At 39.1% G+C, this 20,277-nt stretch overlaps 1 protein-coding gene across 3 annotated transcripts in view; it reads right to left on the reverse strand.

Moving 5' to 3' along the window:
* Window positions 1-20,277, reverse strand: part of ctnnd2a (catenin (cadherin-associated protein), delta 2a) — a 239,975-nt gene that overhangs the window by 40,167 nt on the left and 179,531 nt on the right. For all 3 annotated transcript variants that reach the window (XM_061063955.1, XM_061063953.1, XM_061063954.1), the window contains exons 15-16: window positions 11,238-11,424; window positions 1,837-1,954 (exon numbers count right to left, since the gene is read on the reverse strand). In XM_061063955.1, the coding sequence (XP_060919938.1) occupies window positions 1,837-1,954; window positions 11,238-11,424 (305 nt within the window). The remainder of the gene's footprint in view (window positions 1-1,836; window positions 1,955-11,237; window positions 11,425-20,277) is intronic.

The raw sequence follows: 20,277 nt of genomic DNA on the forward strand, positions 1-20,277 counted from the left end.
ATAACTTGAACAACGCCAGCTTGTGTTACTCAATAGCCTTTGCAGTTTTAGGACACTGAACAGAAAAAAAACATTTAACACCTTTGTCTTATATCTTAATTGTGATAAAATCTAACTTATTTTTAATTGATCTTATACGTTAATCTATTTTGTGAATGCAGCAACATATAGGGTTCAATTCCATATTGAATTTATAAAGCGTTAAAGGCTCAATTAAGATGGTTTGGAAAAACAACCTTCAGGGTTTGAGGCCCTAAACAAGTGCAACTGACAAGTTGACCTAAGAAGGAGTTTCTATTTTTGGTTTAAGAAAGAAACCCTTAGAGGAGAGGCTTAGCAGGAGTGTTGTTTGCATTCAACAATTTAAAGGCTGAATATGCAACATTTTACACATAAATGTAGCAGAAATCAAGTATATCCTCTGAAAATAACATGACTGTCTACAATGAGTGTGACACCCGAGTCCCGCTGTCTGTGATGTTGTCCAAGCTGTATCTACAGTGTGTTTACATGGACGGGACGGCTGCCTGCTCATCCCCATGGGTATAAAAGTTGTTTAATTGAGGGACTAGAGAAAAGAAGAATAACGTACTGTACTCACTGCTTATTTGAATGTCACACAAGTGTTTTTAGATCACGCTCATTTCAGGTAAATTTACATGCAGTGTGAAGATACGAGCTAAATAAAGAGCGCTAGCATTAGCATGCTAACACAACAATTCACCGCAAGTTGTTTTGGTTTCATGCTGGTGCTCAAGGGCGACATCTGCTGGATCAAAAAATCACATATTCTTCCTTTAAAGGCGATAAAATTATCAAATTAATGATTTATATATATTTTAATATATCTTGTAAAAATAATGTCTTATTATTGCTTAATGGTGTTCTGTTTTTTTAACTGTATAAAGCACTTTAAATTGCTCTATGTATGAACGTGGTCTATGAATACACTTGAATGAAAAGTTTAAATATAAAAAGTGTAGGTACATTGGATGTTCTTACATATCAATATGATGTTGATGACTCCATAAGATCCTTTTCAAGCAATTATATTAATGAGAGACCAGATCAAACTACAAGCCACACAGGAAGATGAGTATGCAGAGTGAGTAGAAGGGAGACTGGGCAAAGCAGGTGTGCAAACAGAAAGATGAAAAGCAAGCAGAGTACAAAATGAGCATGTGGCTTATGTGCATCAGTATTACAACAGTGACCACTTGCTGTTTTACCTGCCAGTCAATCTCTGTTACTGTGGCGACAGCAGTACTTCTCTAGTGACTGCAGTCAGACGGTGAAGAGGGGCGAGCGGTTTAACAGTGATTAAGGATGGCCATTTACAGAGGCTGGGAGACAAGGAGACCTTGAGAAGCCAGTCATCCACAACACTGTTTATGTAGTATTGACTGGCCCCCACACGCTGTGTTATGAACACACATATATAGACTCCACGCTAACATGAACACGTCCTCACACAGAAAAACACAAAGTGAACATAAATCCGCTCCACTTTGACTATTGGCGACAAGGCGAGCCTTGGTACTCCTAAAGTGTCTGTCCTATTTTGAAAATACTTACTGTAGGTGATATATGATTATGTTGCATTAAATGGTTTGAGTCTTTGGTACAATAGAGTCTGAGAAGAGTATGAGGTTTCAGAGCAGGAATTAATTTATGCAGGCACAGTCATGTACATTACATTAATGCAAGCAAAGATGTTTAGACCCACACACACACACACACACACACACACACACACACACACACACACACACACACACACACACACACACACACACACACACACACACACACACACACACACACACACACACACACCTTGCTGTCGATCTCACTGCTGCCCAGAGAGGTCTGGATGACGTAAAGCAGAGCATCTGTCAACCCGTCACACTCCCTCATCCTCCGTCTCGCCTCCTCACCTGCCGAGCTTACATTCCTGCAACACACACACACACACACACACACACACACACACACACAAAGAACAGTGGTCAGAGTGAGTCTGTAATGTGTCCATGTGTTTTGTCTAATAGAAAGAGACAGACAAATGGGCATAGAAAATAGTTTTTGAGGGAGGGAGGAAAAGACAGGAAGACAGATGAAAGGAAAGAAAAAAGCTGGTAACGAGAGGTATAAGAAAGACATAGGCAGAGGAGGAAGAGAGAGAGAGAGAGAGAGAGGGAGAGAGAGAGATGGATACAGGGGGAACCTGGCAGCTCTCCCTACACTAAACAATTGAAAGGGGGACATTAAAATTCTGGATACATCTCAATCCATGCCCCGAAGGCTCGCTTCAATCTAAAGCACTTGACTTGCATCCAAAAAAAAGAAGCCAAAAAAAAAAAAAGCTGCTTAAGTCAGACAGCTTGTGCCTGAACTTCACAGCCAACACACAGCAGCACTGCTTTGATAATTTTAAAATATTGCTGCGTTTATTATTAGCAGCTTTGCCACTATGCCGAATAGAAAAAATGAAAAGGATTTTAATTAAACTGGAGGTACAGGTTGGATCTGTTTGGGTTCCACATGGAGCTGTCTGTGATACAGTTACACTCAGTACCAGACGTTGACTCATTTGCCTGTGTCAATAAAATAAATATGAAACAGAGGTATTTAAGCATGAGCTAGATTGGATATTGGTGTTTCCCTGTTGGAGCTCAGTCCAGAGGACCAAAAAAAGCCCTGCTGGTAACTTAAACTTCTGCCCTCAGCCTGTTACAAGAGTAAATAAATGTATGAACACCTGATGACTCATTGTATTTAACGAAGGAAAATGACTTTGCTTATAAGAAGACATGATGTTTATTTACATTTAACAACTTTAGACAAATTGGGTATACAGGTGAATCCCTATAACCATGTGATCAATCAGTGGTACTATGAATGAAATGTGATCTAAAATGGTAAAACAAATAGAGTTTAAATTGACTGAAAACTTGAAGGGAACCCTGCAGGTAAAATTTAATTGATCAGTTTTATTTTATAGAAGTTCCTAAGGCTATAACCAGAAAATGTCTTGCCTGAAAACGCAGTCAGTGAGTTAAAAAAAATTTGAAATGTTTCTAAGTGAGTAGAGTGCTTGTCTGTGTGTCTCTGTGTGTGTGTCATTTTGTAAAGAGCCTTTAGGGAAATCAATGTTAGAGCTGTAACAGGCACAGAGCGGTGTGTGCCTGTGCGTTTATAACCAAGGGACTACACACTGAAAAACCTCATTGTCACAGACACTCAATATTTCCTCAGCACTCCCAATGTGCTAAATCAATTCAGTCAATTCAGTATAGCGACAATGGAAGGAGACATGATGAAATCAATATTATTATATATTAAAAAAATACTGTCTGTATTTGTGTAGTGATAGTTATTAAAGTGGGGGTTGAATGCACAGGAGACATGCTATACTTAAGTTCATACTGTAGTGCATTTCCATGTTGCCATATTTGAAGGCTATAAATCATAAGATTAACCCTGAATTAACCCTGATTAACTTTAACTGTTTTGATATTTGGTTGTTACAATGATTATGTCTCTGTTGCTAGTTTACTTAAAATTGATTAATTTATCACTGAAGGGTAAAATGTGACTTTGTGTTCGGATTATGTCTTTCTGAAGGATTACTAAACACTTTACCCAGTCTGGCTTGTACAATATCGGTATCATATCATTGGTTTTGTTACCACTGAGTTAGTAACTGTGATTGAATCGGAAAAAGAAGAAGATAATAATTAACCAAGCGAAGACTCAAATTATGAAACATTTCATGTGTTTGTGGGCTTTTGCTCCGATATAAGTTTACTGATATACAGCCACAGCTCTGTTTGTTGACATTGCTCAATTCATTGGCCGGTTGCTACACAATAAACTTTATTTGAGAACAATACTGCATGAATTTCTATTCTACCGCCTTGTCAATGAGAGGAGATGGGTGAAGGCTTCTGGCATTACAGAAGCCAAGAGATAAAAAGCTTAACCGACCAATTAGAGAAGTTTGGTAACAATAGTTTAAAAATCGTTTTAGAAAGGTGGAAATGTCATAATAGCTGACAAGAAAGACAATAGAGGTGTGACCTGGGAGACAAAGCGATGGTTCGACTGAATAAGTTCATCCATCATACGGGCATAATGAAGAGATCACAGCTGTTTCACCACTCTATGAGATGAGGTCAATCATTTATTGTACTGATGTGAAAGAGGAAAAAAAGAATAGAGTGAGGAGGACACAAGAACTCAATTAAAAACTTCACGTTCACGGCTCCTCGCTTCCAAGAGAAGGTCAAGTCATTTTCCCCCACTTTGAATGCTAATGGGCAAACAAGCAGTGGATGGAAACCCTGCTTAGCAGAGTCACAACTCTTTGTCGAGTCGATATGAAACAACAGAACAGTGAAAACACTTCACCTTGACTAATGGTTAGTAGTCATCTAATGTTTAGATGGGTGCATGAAAGAGAGAAAGGGTGGGTTATCTACAGCTTTAATGCTCAGCCTTGAATGTGCAAGATTTCTATCCATTTTCTCTGTTGCCTTAGTTAACGCAAAAGTTAAGGCAACTGGCTTTGCAACAGCATTTTACTTGGAGAATTTCAACTTTTATGACAGGATGAGTGCCTGAATCTGCTTTGTTCTTAACTTTTAAACAGGGCAAACTTACTGAGACTTTAAGGCCCTTTCACTGATAGAGCAACATAAACCAAGACTTGGATTCTCTATTGAAAATCAGTCTATCACATAGACAGCACTCTAGCTCAAGTGTTCACTTCACTTCACTGCGTTTTCTTGTCAAGGATAAAGAAAGACACAGCAAGTAGTTTCAGGCCAAGTGCTCTTTATATATTTTCATCTCCAAGGCTTCAAATACCAATGCTTTGACGCAGCCCCTGACGCACGCCATACTCTTCTTTATGAGACACATTGAGCTTTAAACGACTTATCACATATACTGTTCTCCGTCAATATTGCACCCGGGGAGAAATTGCTGTAAGTGACATAGAAAAAATAGCAATAATGATTGCTTAGAGAGGAGGGTCTGGGGGGGATGAAAGGACCAAACGAGACATGACCTATGCCCAGGAGACTGCATATTGAGCCCCATGTGAAACCGCTTGAAAATCTTTCTGTTTAAACTCCCATCAAGAGGTTTTCCCTAACCTTTACCAATGTTTTACACAAACCTATCCAAATAGACAGTTGAAACATAACAGGTCACTACTTTAGGCATCCAAATGAGATGTAAAAAGACACCCTTTAGGTCAGAATGTACACGGGTTGTGAAAATGTTTAATTTGACAACCTAGAAGAAAAAGCGTTGAGGTTCCTCTTTTCCAGTAGCTTTTTTTTATCATGGTTCTTAACAACATTTTAATGCCATCCTGTGAAATCTTTTACACACTTTGAATAAATCATCATGTAAATAATACAGATGTTGGCCTCTTAGAACCTCAGCTCAAAACTGCACAGTGTGCCTGTAATGCCCTGTGTTAAATAGCATGTGTTTGTGTGGAACACAGTCGCCCGACAGTGTGGAGCACTGCCATGAGTGTGTTTTTATATTCATGTTAGAAACAATTGTGAATGTGCTAGTGTTTGGATCTGTGTGTGCGCTTACTGCCTCAGCACATGTGCTACTTAGTCTAGTGGTTCTGTAATGAGGCATGAAATATTGTGCCTTTCTGCACACACCTTTCTCCTGTTGTAGTTACTAACACCGTGAGGCTTTCTTAAGCAGAAAATAGCCTGGTAACTTTTTTGTTGGGGGGGGGGGGGGGGGGGGGTTAATTCTTCCTCAAGGAATTCTGACATCACGCTGTGTTGAATCACTGAATATTTAGATAATAATAGCTTGTTTGTGTGACTCAGCTTTGTCACTAACATAAGGGATTCATTGACCCAGGCAGCCTTATCTGTACATGTTAGCACTCTGATGGAGAGATGATGTGAAATGGCATATTTAATCAGAAGATGAAAGATGAATACCGAAGGTAACATTTTTAAGCAAAATTTTTTGCATGATCTGTTCTTTTTGTTGCATGTTCAGGGGTTTTTTCAGCACATAAGAGTGTGTGTGTACATCTGTAAAAATGTCTTTAAATTTGGTATTTTTTTCTATTTAACAAGTCCATTACAGGCTTACACTTCAACCTATCTGATGTCACTCCTCATTAACTCAGTCCAACTCATTAGCCTGCATCATTAATTAATTACCTACTGAGCAAAAAAGACACAGAACTTGATTAAGCATCCCATTCAGAATTAATCAGTTGTTATTTTAGCTGCAGTTAAGTAACAGGAAAGTGCCATTTGTGCCAGTGCTAAATACCAAGCCATTTAAACACTAAAAAAATAAAAAATACATTGTGAACTTCTCCTGGTCGTTTGAAATTCAATGGAAATACTTAGTTAATTTGACTTCCTCAAGAATATTAATCAACATTTGGTTTATACTGAGAAAAAAGTGTAGCAATGTTGTGGCATGAGCCTTCTTTCAGGAAAACATACGAAAAACAAATTAAAATATTTATCGGAGTACTGCTGCACCAGCATCATTAAAAGTACAGAAAGACACAGAACGCCAACCATGAAACACAACGTCCTTGGTTAAACTCTAGTTGGGGATCTCTTTTTTTTCTCCCTCCTTTCCTGTCTGGTGTCTACTGCCGTGTTTAATTACGGGATAAAAGGCCCAGAATAACTAAGACAGTTTTTTAAATAACTTTTAAAGCTAACAGACTAAGAGTTGCTTTTTAATTTAAACACACACTCAGAGGCTGCAATAAACAAACAGACCATGGTGTTCTTCTTGTGGCCACTGCTTTACTAAAGTCAGGCTATTTATAAGTTAGAAGCCGCGCTGAAAGGATAACATGACTTTTATGTAATTAGTGGTTAGAGGACTTAAAAATTACACAAACTTTAAACAGTAAATTTTACTTGTGGGTATTATCACTTATTATCACAATGGTAAACAACAAACACATATTGTCATAGTGGAAAAATCCAATAATAAAAGTCCATCAAGCTTCCTGTTATCTGCAGGAGCTGGATCTGAAGTCACTAAAACACATATTTCATTGACGTATATTTCCAAGGTTGCAATAGCGAGTAAATAAGTTCAGAGTCACTGAGCATGTCAGGCTAGTAACTTTCCACACTTCAGTTGTCAAGATTCAACATGTTCAAGAAAGATGTGAACATGAGTGAGTGCAAGACAGATGGTTCCCTAATATTGATCATGGAATAAGAGACTTTGTCTATAACAGCTTGTGTGTGGTGATTCTACACTGGGGTCTGACCATGTGTGGATGTGCCCAGAGGCTCATTTGCATTACTGTGGGGGCAACAGCAGTGAAGGGTCATCACCAGATGGCACACACGTTTAAATGCTAATTATAATTTTTATTGAAATAAATATCAAATCAAACTAATTTGTGAGCTCACTCTTCTTATTCTCGGTTCATAATAAGTCTTTACATTGCTTAACCACGTCTGTGGGTGTCGGAAAGGAAACAAATTAAAACTGATGATGAGTGATCCTGAAAAGAACAGAAATACACACACACACCAACGCACACGCTCACACCAATACAAGTGTGCAAAGTGTGGAGCCAGCAGGTTTTACCTGGCTTGGCTGCAAACCAACAACCTGCAGGGAGGCCAACATCCCCTAAACAAAGGATGTGTGTGTGTGTGTGTGTGTGTGCACGCGCGCGCATGCATGTGTTTGTGTGTAAGCGAAAGCATATGGGTCCATCAGCAACATTGCTGCTTGACCCATATTTTATAAATGCATATATGAACACTCAAATATACTTAAAAATAGACACAAATACACACATGCACACACACCTTATTGCAACACCTGATGCCCTGACATCAGTTCATTCCAATTATCATGTGCAACTCCCACATGACTGCTGGGATTACTGAGATTGATTCTGTTTAACGCCTTGTTTTTCTTGCATGTGTTCATGCACTCACCTTGACTTAGATACATGCATATACATTCCAATATTCTAGCTCACATCAGCACATACAGCCTTAAACACAGATACATTTACAGACAAATTGACATAGATATACATGTGTAGGCAAAAGCATGCACACAGTCTAGTCTGTAGCACTACACAGACAAACAAACACACACAGCCAAGCGATAATGATTAAGGTGAGAGGTCTGAAATTGAGCTGAGGTACACTGGTGCCTGAACATTGTGGCCCCGTGTCACTTTAACCCCCCAGAACAGATACTGAGATAGAAAACAACCCTGGAGAGCAGCACAAACACCTTCATTACTCTCTGTGTCTCAGCTTACTTCTATGAGATCCTGTTAGTGGCTCCCTCTCCTCGCTATCTTCCATTTGTTCTAATCTTTCCAACTTTTGGCCTTTTTCTCCTCTCCTATCCTGTCACTCCTTTACCAGCTCCCATGATTCGATCCTTAACTTCAATGTGTGGACCAGTGCACCGACAGCATCATTTGTCTTCCCCTGCATCATTAGAGGTACACACACACTAAAGTCCTATAACCACTTTAGTGAGTTAGGAAATAATAAACTTGACCGAAAAGTCAAGTGTACAGTTGCACTGGTAAAACAGATAACTTCACAGGGAAGGTTTAGGAAAAAAAACAACAGTTCAAAATGTTTGTATTGCCTTGCATGAAAGATTGCAGAGTTTCTGTTATCTGAGACTTCTGCCGCAAACACAGTGTAACGGAGCTGAACTGAGTTTGTAATATGCAAAGAAATCAAAGATTACATTTAAAAGCTCAAGTGCAGACTCTCTCCAATCTGCATCAATAGATACCAAGAGCAGTTTGGGATTTAAAGGCATTTCCTTCTGATTTGGGATTACTTACTCTTCAGATCTCGCTTCTACTTTAATGCATCAAAATGTACCAAACACTTTAAATAAATATACTCCCAAACCTTAGACATGCTGGACATGTAATTAAGAACCATTCAGCAATTCTTAAATAGCAAAAACAACCAATACATTTAAACTGAAACCGCTTTTTTTTTTTTTTCAGGATATATTTTACATACTTAAAAACTTATCATAATCACATTTACTTATACTCCGAATTCTTGCAAGTATTAAGTTAATTACAACCAATTTCCCTTATACATGTAAAATCGCTTGGGTGATAATGCCACTTCAATGCAAGAGAACAGCATATTATAAGGCAGAAAGGATCATTTTTACTTTCCCCAGTGCAACATTAATTGCAAACACAAAGCCAGAAGTGCACTGAATTTGATTTGTGCAGAAGTTGTGATATTGACTTATCAATCCTGTACCACTGGCCCCTGTGGCAATTCCTGTTCTGTTGTCTTAGACTGTTGGAAACAAAAACCATGGATGTTTATGATAACAAAACTACACTGGAATTCAACTTCCAAATGTTTATTTATGCTTCACTACTTCAAAGAAATACACCCGGCACGGCAGGCAGGATGTAGATCCTCTGAGGAGGAGTTCGACAGTAACAATTTTACAGATGAATGACTTAAGAAAAAGAAGTGCTAGTGTTGGCTGAGAGACTTTCAAATGACTTTAAGGAGATTGAATTTGATGATTAAGGAAGGACTCAGACAACTCTGAAAGAGAGCTTCAGGGCTGGAAGAATGCAAATATGCTACGCAATATACACAATTAAGGGGATTCTGGCAGACCCCAGCTATGCAAGTTAGTATTCACTTTTTTTCAGTTTGGTGATTGTATGCACTCTTCAACATGTACATAGTGTAATACCTTATGTACAAAATTATGTGAATACATACAAAAACCTTTTTGTAAAATCTTCCAAATGGCTTTTGAATGCTTTTGAGAGACATTCAGCAGCAGGAGATAACCACTGGAAACAGCTTGAGAGGAGCTCCGCACAGCGAGTGGGGTGAGGTTTAATCCAGAGGCTGCTGGTGGTTGATTGAGTATACAGCTCAAAGGGAGACTGCCAAGTGGACATGGAGTTTTTTTTTCTTCCTCTAAACAGTCTCAGCTCTCTGTGGAGTTCCAGTGAGAGAGTGTATATAGATGAACAAATGTTGTTTAAGGGATCAAGGACAAGAGCTCTTTCCCTGCACTGAATACATGCGAGTCAGAGACAGAGACACAACTAAGATTAACAGCTATACAAGAATGTTTGTGAATGGTAATGTGCCATGTATAAAAGCCAAATTTGGCAAAACAAATATCTAAGAACAACTCTAAAATGTTGCACAAACACAGTTTCATTAAAGGCTAAGTGCTGTTAAGCTGAATACCAGCAAGGTTATGAACCAGGACTGAGGCTGCATGCAAAGTTCAGAAGGTAAGTACAGCCATGCTGATATACAACAGCACAACCTCGAGTCTGACGCTGCTTTTCTGCAACAGTCTACAAGCAACATATTGTTGCAAACATCAAGAAAGATTATTTCCATTTGGCTCCACCAACACACCCAGTTCCCCTACTTTACAGTAACTTGACTGCTGCCTGGAAACACATTCATTCCCTCAACCCGTGCTACTTTATTCATGTCTTTATGTTACAATTCATAAATCAATGAAAACTGTCATCCATCTTTACAATACTAGATCAAGATAATGACGGTTTGCTGTAATGTTAACTATGTTGTATGTAATGTTAATTAAAGGTAATCAAAACACCTGAGGCAAATGAATACACATAGATACAATTCTGAGTGCTATTGTACTCTACATCGGTGCTCACAGTATGTTCATCAGAAGTTCATCAGTGATCACTGAACTTCTGAGTTCTGAAAAGTCAAATAACAAGTTTAATTTCAAAAGCTTTAAGTTTTCTTTCAGCAATTCAGCCTTTAATAACTCAGGGACACATTTTATCAGCACAATGTACCAAAAAGAAAGTCTTGACACACAAAGCACTTGTACAATTTGAAGAGTTGTTTCTATGGTTACAAGCAAAAAAGTTAGTTAGAGAGAAGAAAAGTTGAATGAGTGAGCAAGAAGACGAGAATCAACTTTTCACAAATGTAGTTTATAGTTTGTGAAAATATATCTCTATAATCACAGCGAGGTGATATTCCAACAAGAGAAAAGAGTCATTCTTACACACAACAAAACCGAGTCGTTACTGTAAATCTCAGTGTCAAGTGTAGATCACAGTTTTGCAAACACAAAAGACACAGTAGATTGGGATAGACCAAAAAACAATCACATATGTCTGATAGGTCTAACGCACAGAGTAAATATTTTCCTACCTGAGGCACCCTGTAGCGTTGCGCAGCACCTGGGAGGTATGAAGGTGGAGCTTTCTGTCGTCATGGTGAGTCGGAGAGGAGTCCCAGTTAGAGTGGGGTATGATGACGCTGTTAGTCAAAACGGCCAGGGCGTCCTGGATGATTGGCATCTTGAGAGCATCACATGACGACAGGTTCCATAAAACACCTATGTGCATACAGACAGTAGGAAAAACATATAAAGATGGCCGTCTATTTTTTAAAATCAAAATTACAGAAAATAAATTACAGAAGAAACAAAAACACTATTTTCTTCATGGCATATTAAAATGATTTAGTTTGTTTTAGTATTTTAGTAACTTTTGAATAATCCTGGCATCCTGCTTGGTTTCCATCTATAAGAAAAAACAATATAAATGACTTTTGTTGGATTTATTCTGGTTCATCATTAAATTCTCCTAATATGCTTTCCCACAGTGCACAGCATGATTCATGCCTTTTATTGTCTTGCTATTAATGCTCCGGTTAAATCTGTGTTTTCAGAATGCAGCAAAGTGTAGACATCACTATTTTCCACTCCCCACATCTTTTTACATGTTATTCAAAAACACTAACGTTAACCTCTTAGAGATGTCATGAGAAATACATTTGGCTGTATTTTGTGAGGTTGGATTGGCTTAAGTCTAAACTTTCAGCTGGTTTCAGAACACAACAAAAAACATTTTAATAATGTCGGGAAAAATGCGAATTTATGTAATTGTAAGTGGCAACTGTATTTAAGTACTCCAGTTGTTATGTTTTCCATGACTCAGAGTTGCTTTTGTTTTTAATTTAAATGTTTGGAAAAAGATTAACATTTTTGGTTTTCTGACTTTTTACAGTTTGCTTAAATACATAAACACTGTAATGGAAGTGACGCAATTAAAGTCCCCATGAGATGAAAAGTTAAGTTTTCCTGGTTTTAATCCAGTGTTCCGGTTTTAAATGTTCATTCACCTGCCATTATGTGCCACACATATTTTAATAAAGTGTTATGAGTTTGTTGTTGACAACATAGTATTTTCTCTTCCTGCACAACGTTTCAAATGTCTGATGTCTAAGCAATGGAGGACTTAGGAGGGAGATAGAGTAGAGGTTCGCTCACACACACACACACAATTGCTTTTTATCAGATGGAAAAACAGATGTCTCTTCAAAGACTGGTGACAGCACTGGCCTTCTTGGTCAGCAGTGACACAATAGAATCACACATTATCTCTCTCTCTCTCTCTCTCTCTCTCTCATCTCTCTAGCTTCATCTGCATTCTGGTATCCTGAATATGTTAAATAGTCCTTGCTGCTTGCATTGGTCATCCCTTTCTGAGAGAGCAAGAGATACAAACCAAATATAGTTACAAGCCACGAGATAAAAATGTGCGTAACTGAGGGTGACAGAGACGACAGACACAGAAGTAAAAATACAAAACTAAAAAGAGGGGAAGAGAGCTGACAGAGCTGAGTGATGTTTTAGGAAGACAGGGACAGATTGGGGGAACAGAGGAGACATGACACACATTTTTAAAATGACAAACTATAAAAAGCTGCAGGTTGAAGTTCACAATCTCTCACACATTTGATGTCAGCCTCCAGATGTTGCAAGTCCCAGGTGGCAGATGTCATTCATTTGCACAGTTACCACAGGAATAACATATGGAAAGAACTCAAGTTACTCATGTGGTCTGTGCGCAATGGTCCGTGTTCATTGAGGCTGTCAAGCAGCTAAAAGCAGCTATCTTGTTCACTCAGATTGTGCAATAACATATGCACAATCCAGTCTATGCTCAGGTCTAGTTAGGAGCTAATGCAAATGAAAAAAAGGAGTGAAACGGTTGTGCAATAAGTTCCTTGAAGTCTTGAGAAAGCTAGATAAACTTGGCCTCCTGTGTAATACATAACAAAAAGAGATTAGAAAAAAATGTTATCCAACTAAAAAGATGGAGAAAGGGCAAGGACAAGGACAAGTTGTGTCACTAATACTGCATATTCATAAAGCCTCACTTCAATGAATCACTGTACACAAAGTAGCGTGAAGGCATTGGGTGTTGACAAGCAGCCAGCTTTGCATTGCCAACAGCAACACCAGTCTTGATGCTTTACAGTATACTGCACAAGTAAGTGTCAGTCATAATAACAATCTGCGTATGACACACAAAGGGATGGGAGGAAAATCAGGTCATGGAAAACACATGCAAGGAGAAAACAATGATAGAGAATAACATCAGAGAATCGTAGATGTGACAGAGGGAAGAACAAATGGGTTATAAAACAAGACGGGGAATACAGCCAGTGACAGACAACACAGCAGTGTTAAGGATCAGAAAGGCTTACTCCTAATTAAAGTTGTTATTTTCAAATTAAACTGTAGGTAAGGTACTGTATTGTAGAGGGGTGAATTAATGAGAATCAAAAAAGGAGCCAAATTGTGACTAAGCATATTTGCATTTAAGAAAATGTGAATGAGAAAAGATGAAAAAAATAACAAAATAACAAATTGAAAAGGACCTCAAAGTATGTGTGTGTGTTTGTGTCTGTGTGTGTATGCATATGTGTGAGGGTGTGTGTACTAGATAGAGCTTGAGAGGACAAGATGAGGAGGGGGATAATAAGGCGATAACCTTGTATGTTGTTTAAAAATAATCAAGTGCTTACACTCAGGCTGATGTGTGACTGTGTGTGTGTGTGTGTTTGTCTGAGCGTTGGAACACTTGCCTTCCCTTTCACTAATCAGCCTCTTCTTTAACATATCAACATCTCTCTTTCCTTTCAATCTGCTTCTCATGGGCTCTTTTCAAACCAAGGTAAAAAGCTCAAGCATCTGGAAACACGCAGTGGCATCCTCAGAAAGGGTGAAGATACAGGACTTGTACAAACCACTTCACTTATAAACCTCAGTGTTCTGTTTCTCTCTGCTTCTGTTGTTTTTCCTGTGTCTGCCTCTTCCACAAGTGGGGAGTTTGATTGCAATCACTTTAAAAGCAGTGTTGTCTCCGATGAGCCGACAAGAACCTGTCTGTTTGCTTGCAAAAGGCAAGAAGCTTACCTCTCTTTGGTGTCTCTGTCCAATAAATCTGCACACACTATTATAAACACAGATCCTCACACAACACACAAAGGATTTGAGAGAGTGGGGTCATGGTGTTAATTTTTAGTAGACAGAGTGAGAGACCAAGATTGAGCAGAAGGAGCAAGAAACACAAAGGGACACACTTCTCTGTGTTTTCTAGGGCAAGGACATTGTGTCTGCTAGTGTCGAACAGTGGCCAAATTCAAGGCTGAGACACACACAAACCCACAAGCACACACCCACACCTGCCTGCTCTAGAAACATAGATCTGTAATGCTTCACTAAGCCCAGTGTCCTTATGGGTTTTACATCAGGTGACCATCAGACAATGACATCATACTGGAGCCTTTGTGTGGGTGCTCGCTGCCTCTCTCTCTCTCTCTCTCTCTCTCTCTCTCTCTCTCTCTCTCTCTCTCTCTCTCCTTCTTACATCTCATTCCCTTTGGACGCTTGATGGGCAGTTTTGGTGGAGCTAGGTGGTTTGGGGAAATGGAGAGATGATTGCATGAATTCATGAATAAATGAGAGTATGACTTGTAAGGGGAGAGTGAGGCCTGTTAGGCCTCAAGTGGCAATGTTTTATTAAACAGCCTTCATCTGTGTGACTGGATGTGAATTAGTTAGCCACAGGGTCAGAACCTGGTGATGAGTAAAGCCAAAGACGACAGATTACATACCTAATGTGTCTACAAAAAGTAATACTATTTTGGATGACATTATAGTTGGCAGCAGGTTAACAATTGCTGTATAACCCCTGGAGTCACACAACTTCTAAGCCTGCAGTAGGTTAGAGGAAAAACATTTGTCAGCACCAGGTAAAGTGCTGTATTGTGGGTAAGCTGTCACTGCCTGTACTGAGGGTTTCATTCCCACCAAGGCTGCCCACTGTGAAATCCAACAGAGACATTTCCGCAGGACAGAAGCAATTTTCTAGCATCATATGAGAAGCGAAATAAGTCTTCCTTGTGCTGGCATCCTGTTTCCACACACAAAATCCACACAATATGTTGATGGAGCTCTGCCCTAGAGCATTATAAGAAAGAAGGTAAAACATTTTGATTTAAATTAAGTAGCTTTAGCAAACGACTTTAAAGTAGTTGGGGCATGGAGATTTAGGCATGTACTCAGAGCAGTCATTCATTCCATACAGAAACAGAACAGTAAAGGATTCAACAGTTTTATTTTGTTGTTGTACTTTGTAAATTTCCAAAAGCAGTAATATATTCTTCACTTCAGTGAACCCTTGATTCCTCTTTGTAACAATTTCAAGCCTTTGATCTCCATTTACATTACAGCTGTGCTATTATGATGAACAAATTCGACACACGGAATATCAATAAGAACATTAGCCCATCCATACATTCCCTCTTTAGGTTTAAGTACATTAAAACTCTTACTTAAGAGGACATATTATAGCCCTCTTCTACCTTTTCAAACAGTCCCCTGTGGTCTAAATGAAACATCTGTGCTGTGCTTTGGTCAAAATATAACATGAATCAAGCACCAGAGGAGGTTTGTGACCCTGTATAAACCAGCTCTCTCAGAACGCTCCGTTTTGGTGTGTGTGTCTCTTTAAATGCAATGAGCCCCCCCTGAGTTTTCCTGGTAGACAACAATCCTCTGTAGCAAGACTAAAAATGGCGGACCCAGCGTCCATGGGTGGGGATATCAGGGGAGGGGAGGGCATTTGGTTTTTTAACAGAATCCAACTTGTGACATCACAAATTGAGCAAATTTAAAACGGAGCATTTGTCTCTGTGTTGTAAGACTTATGCAGTCCACAAAAAAAGGACTAGATGGATTTATTTTAAATTTTGTGGGTTGGTAGACACTCAGTTTACCCAAATATATGTTCAAAAACACTGCCACAGTGGATTTTCATAATTTGTCCCCTTTTAAGAGTGATAATTTGAAGATAGGTGCAGATAAGTCCCAATGCTGAACACATGACTAGTCTCAGCAGTTGCTTTTCAACTCATCACCCATCTCAGAGCAGGCAGCAGCCGCTGCAGCAGGGTCATGTCATGGTCCAGCGCCTCAAGGTGAACCCACGAGTAAGGATAGCATCTCCTATTGACACGCAAAGCCTCTGCATCGATCAGACCTTTACTGACAGGCCCGGAAGCCTCCACTCCTTCCTTTCTACCTCATGCAGAGACTCGGGAAGCCAATAAAGCTCGTCTATATCTAAGCTTTAGAACGACAGGGAGATAGAGTAAATTGCTGAGGGGAGTTTTTTTCCGGTCACAAAAAAAAACTATGCCTTGTTTCATTTACAGAGACCTAAGCAGATTCTTTAATCAAAGAGAATAGTGAAGTGCTTTGACGAAGCTGTCAACACAGAGGCAGTAATGAGGAGGCTGATTTGTTATGACTCTAAAACAATCACTTATTTTGAGTCCAGCAGTTAAGGACTGTCTATTGATGTAATGTAAGTATGCACCATTGACCCTGATGGACCTGTAGTGGTCACCAACTTCCTTTCAAGTCATTTAGCCACCAATTAATAATGAAGGTCAGGCTTTGAGGGGAATGTCATTTAGCCATGCAATAGATCTGATGCCTTCTCGCTACGTTTCAGTGCATTGGAGCTTACAAGTTTTTCTTTAAAAAAGCGAATTAAATGTACCACACTGTCCTGAAATCAAAAACTTCTACACGTTCACACAGTAGCTTCCAAACAAAATCACTATGGCTGGGAATCTTTGGGTGTCTCACGATTCGATTTCGATTCTTTAAGTCACGATTCAGAAACTATTTTCGATTCAAAATGAGGGAGTTTCATGAGGTAAAGGGGGATACACTTCAAAAAAGGCATCTCTGGCATCAAATTACTTGAAAAGTGGAGTTAAATGCTAAGTACCAGAGTTAAAACAAGGTAGAGTCATGCATGACACTGAGTCACTCAGCCAGCAGCAGTGAGAGTTAGACGGAGAAGGGCAAATACATTAGATATCAGGGTAAGGGAGAGAGAGAGAGAGTGTGATAGTGCAAGATGACTATTTATACAAGTCAAAAGCAGCATTACTTGAAGTGCATTTAATTTATTTGCTAATCTGCTATAGGACCACACACAAACACTGGCACACTATCTTCAGATTTTGTTTTTAATGGCAGACTCTCCAGCGCTGCAGTTGTGTTCTTCAAGGTGCAAGAATGTTCCTATAGGTAAAGTCTGGAGACTGTCCCCACTAGCCTGGAGAAAAAAACCCTGTTGCTACACCGCAGCAGGATTCTGTATGCTTGTTGGTGATAAAACAGCTATCTCTTTTCGTACTGTCTTCTCAAACTTTCTTCTTTATTCCTCCCCACATGTCTGCAGAACGTCTTCCCTTCTCTTCTGCTTTACTTTTAACCACTGTCCATGCACTCCTCACCAGTATTTACTGTATTCAACATCAATAGCTAATTTCAGGAATTAAAGTAACAGCACGTTCTGTCAATCTTTTGTCAACTATTCTACAATTGGATAGAAAAGTCTTTCAGTCATAAAGACTGTGCACTAAAGTCTATATAAGAAACAGGTTGCTGAATGGGTCAAAGACAGAGCTTGAATTTTGCACAGAACAAGAACACTGATCTCCTGGGTGAAAGAGCATTCTGTCAGAGAGCCTTGAAGGCAAACTTTGACGTGACAAGAACTTGCCAATCATAGCTCAGTAGGGTGGGACTTGGTGGAATCCTCTTGAGGAACAAAATATAATGTTATCATATTATTTTTTTTTTTATCTCCACCACTCTCCGGTGGGCTTTTATCAAGGGTCTGTGAAGAGAGAGACAGAGCTGCTCCCTGGCCTGCTGGCTGTCATTGTTGTGATCCTCCCGGTCCTCAACTCCCCAGAGAGTGGGTGACCTATGGGGATGGGTCTAGGGATGGATGTTTGAGCGTGCTTGTGTGTGTGTGTGCTGGGAGATGAGCTTCTTCCCGCAGAGGAACAATGTGGACAGAGGTCAAATTGAACACGAGGGGGCCCCACTGAATCTATCTCAGGATTCAGTGTGTGCCTGTGTGTTTCTGTTTGTACGAGTGAATGAGTGCAATTGCACTTTATCTTTGTGAATGAAGGAATCTACTTGTATGAGCTTGAACGTGTCTCTCTTATCTAAGCACTATCCTGGTGCAAGGACCTTTTGTCTAAGCAAAGTGTGAAAAACAATGGTGAAAAACTCATGGTACACAGTGCAGTTCAATGTGACAAAATAAACTGAACCACATAGATTTAGCATGTATTGATAAAAGATAGAGGTACAGTGTCGGGGGAAAAGGGAATTGAATACAACAGATGTATGAGAGAAGATAATTCGCATGAATGGAATAAGAGAAAAGGATTGCCTATGTTTTGTTTTGTCATTGGAGCAATTCACCATATTCATATGGCAGCCATTTTCAACTTACATCCCGCTAAGGATGGGAAGCTTCAATACTGTTTTAATGTCTTACTTCCACATTCTAGGCTTAAAGTTGTTTAAGCAAGGGGAAGCCTACAAACTGTCACAATTAACTTCTTCCAGCTTGATCAGCAATTTAAAAGACAGTTAAATAACAGGGGAAACCCAGACGGACATTTGGATGCTTTTAAGGTGGAATAACTTATTCGATTAGCCGTTAGCAACAATGAGGCTTAAGTTAGCAGTTAACTACTTAAACACACACAGTTAGCAAGATTATTCGTTGTTTGCTTTCAAACTGTGTAACACTACCAAACGGTAATGTACAGATACAACAATGGTCTAGCTTTTAGTAACATGACATGACATTAGTTATTTCATGATAAAAAATGATTAATTACCAATTGGCCACAGCTAATGTTAGCTTATGTTCCTGTAAGCTAGAAAGGTGGTGAGTGCTAGCACTAATGTTTCAAAGTGATACATGATACCATAATAAAAGCATGTGCCCCCTGCCTACCGTTCAGTTAGCTAGGAAGTGGTTAATTACTTTAATTAACAAATAGGCTGATGATTTATCAAATATGCTCTTTAAGTTTGAAAATGGTCCTATTTCCCTCAACATCTTGTTGTTTGAGCTTATCATTCTAGGATCATTGAACTAAAGATTAGTCAGATTTCTTATGTTCAAATCCCTAAGAATGATGTCAAACAAAAATGAATGCCATGTGAATAATGTCAGATACATGTACTCTTAACATGCCTAGGACTACTGCTCATTGGAACATCTGCTAGGCTGCTAGCATTCAGGCACCAACTTTTCACGTGTCAGAGCTCACTCAAATCATGTTGGAGTAAACTGTTGCTAACGCTCATTTTAGCCTGTCTAGCTTTTAGTGTATACCTTTTCTGTCCCTGTAGCAGACACTCATTATTACCAGCTGAATTCCACAAGTATAACAGATTTGTGATTTTATAGACCGAATGTTATGACATGTCCAAACAAAACTGACACACAAGTATGCACAGACACACAGAGGCTCATCATTATTACCTGTCCTGAGGCTGTAGAACCAATGTCAAGTGTGAAAATAACTGCCTGCACTTTTAGATTACATATATGCATGAGTTGGTATATATATATATGTGATTGTGTGTCTGTGTAAGGCAGAGAGAGATGCAGTGCATGTGTTAGTGTTTGCTGCAGCACTAAAGGGCCTCTGGTAGACTATTAAATCCTTGTGGGATGAATATTGCTAAATATTTCAGTAGAAATGGAGATCAAATTATAGCAACTCGTGCAATAGCTATTTACCAATGTGGGTGTTAAAATGTATCTATACTTCTTTTGCCTACACAGATAATTTTGTGTCTTAAAGACATGTACTGTTCATTTGAATATGTTTGTGTAAGTTTGGTTATGTATGTCCATTTCTAAGTTTGTGTGTGGGTGTTTGCCCTTCTGTATTTGTGTATCTCCAGTGCACTGACTGCACTTGCCCTCAAGTTTAAAATAAGATTGACCGGTGATTGTAATACAACACAATTGCTAGTAAAGGGGCGGTAAGG

Source organism: Labrus mixtus, chromosome 19, assembly GCF_963584025.1.
Source record: "Labrus mixtus chromosome 19, fLabMix1.1, whole genome shotgun sequence".
Classification (NCBI taxonomy): Eukaryota; Metazoa; Chordata; class Actinopteri; order Labriformes; family Labridae; genus Labrus; species Labrus mixtus.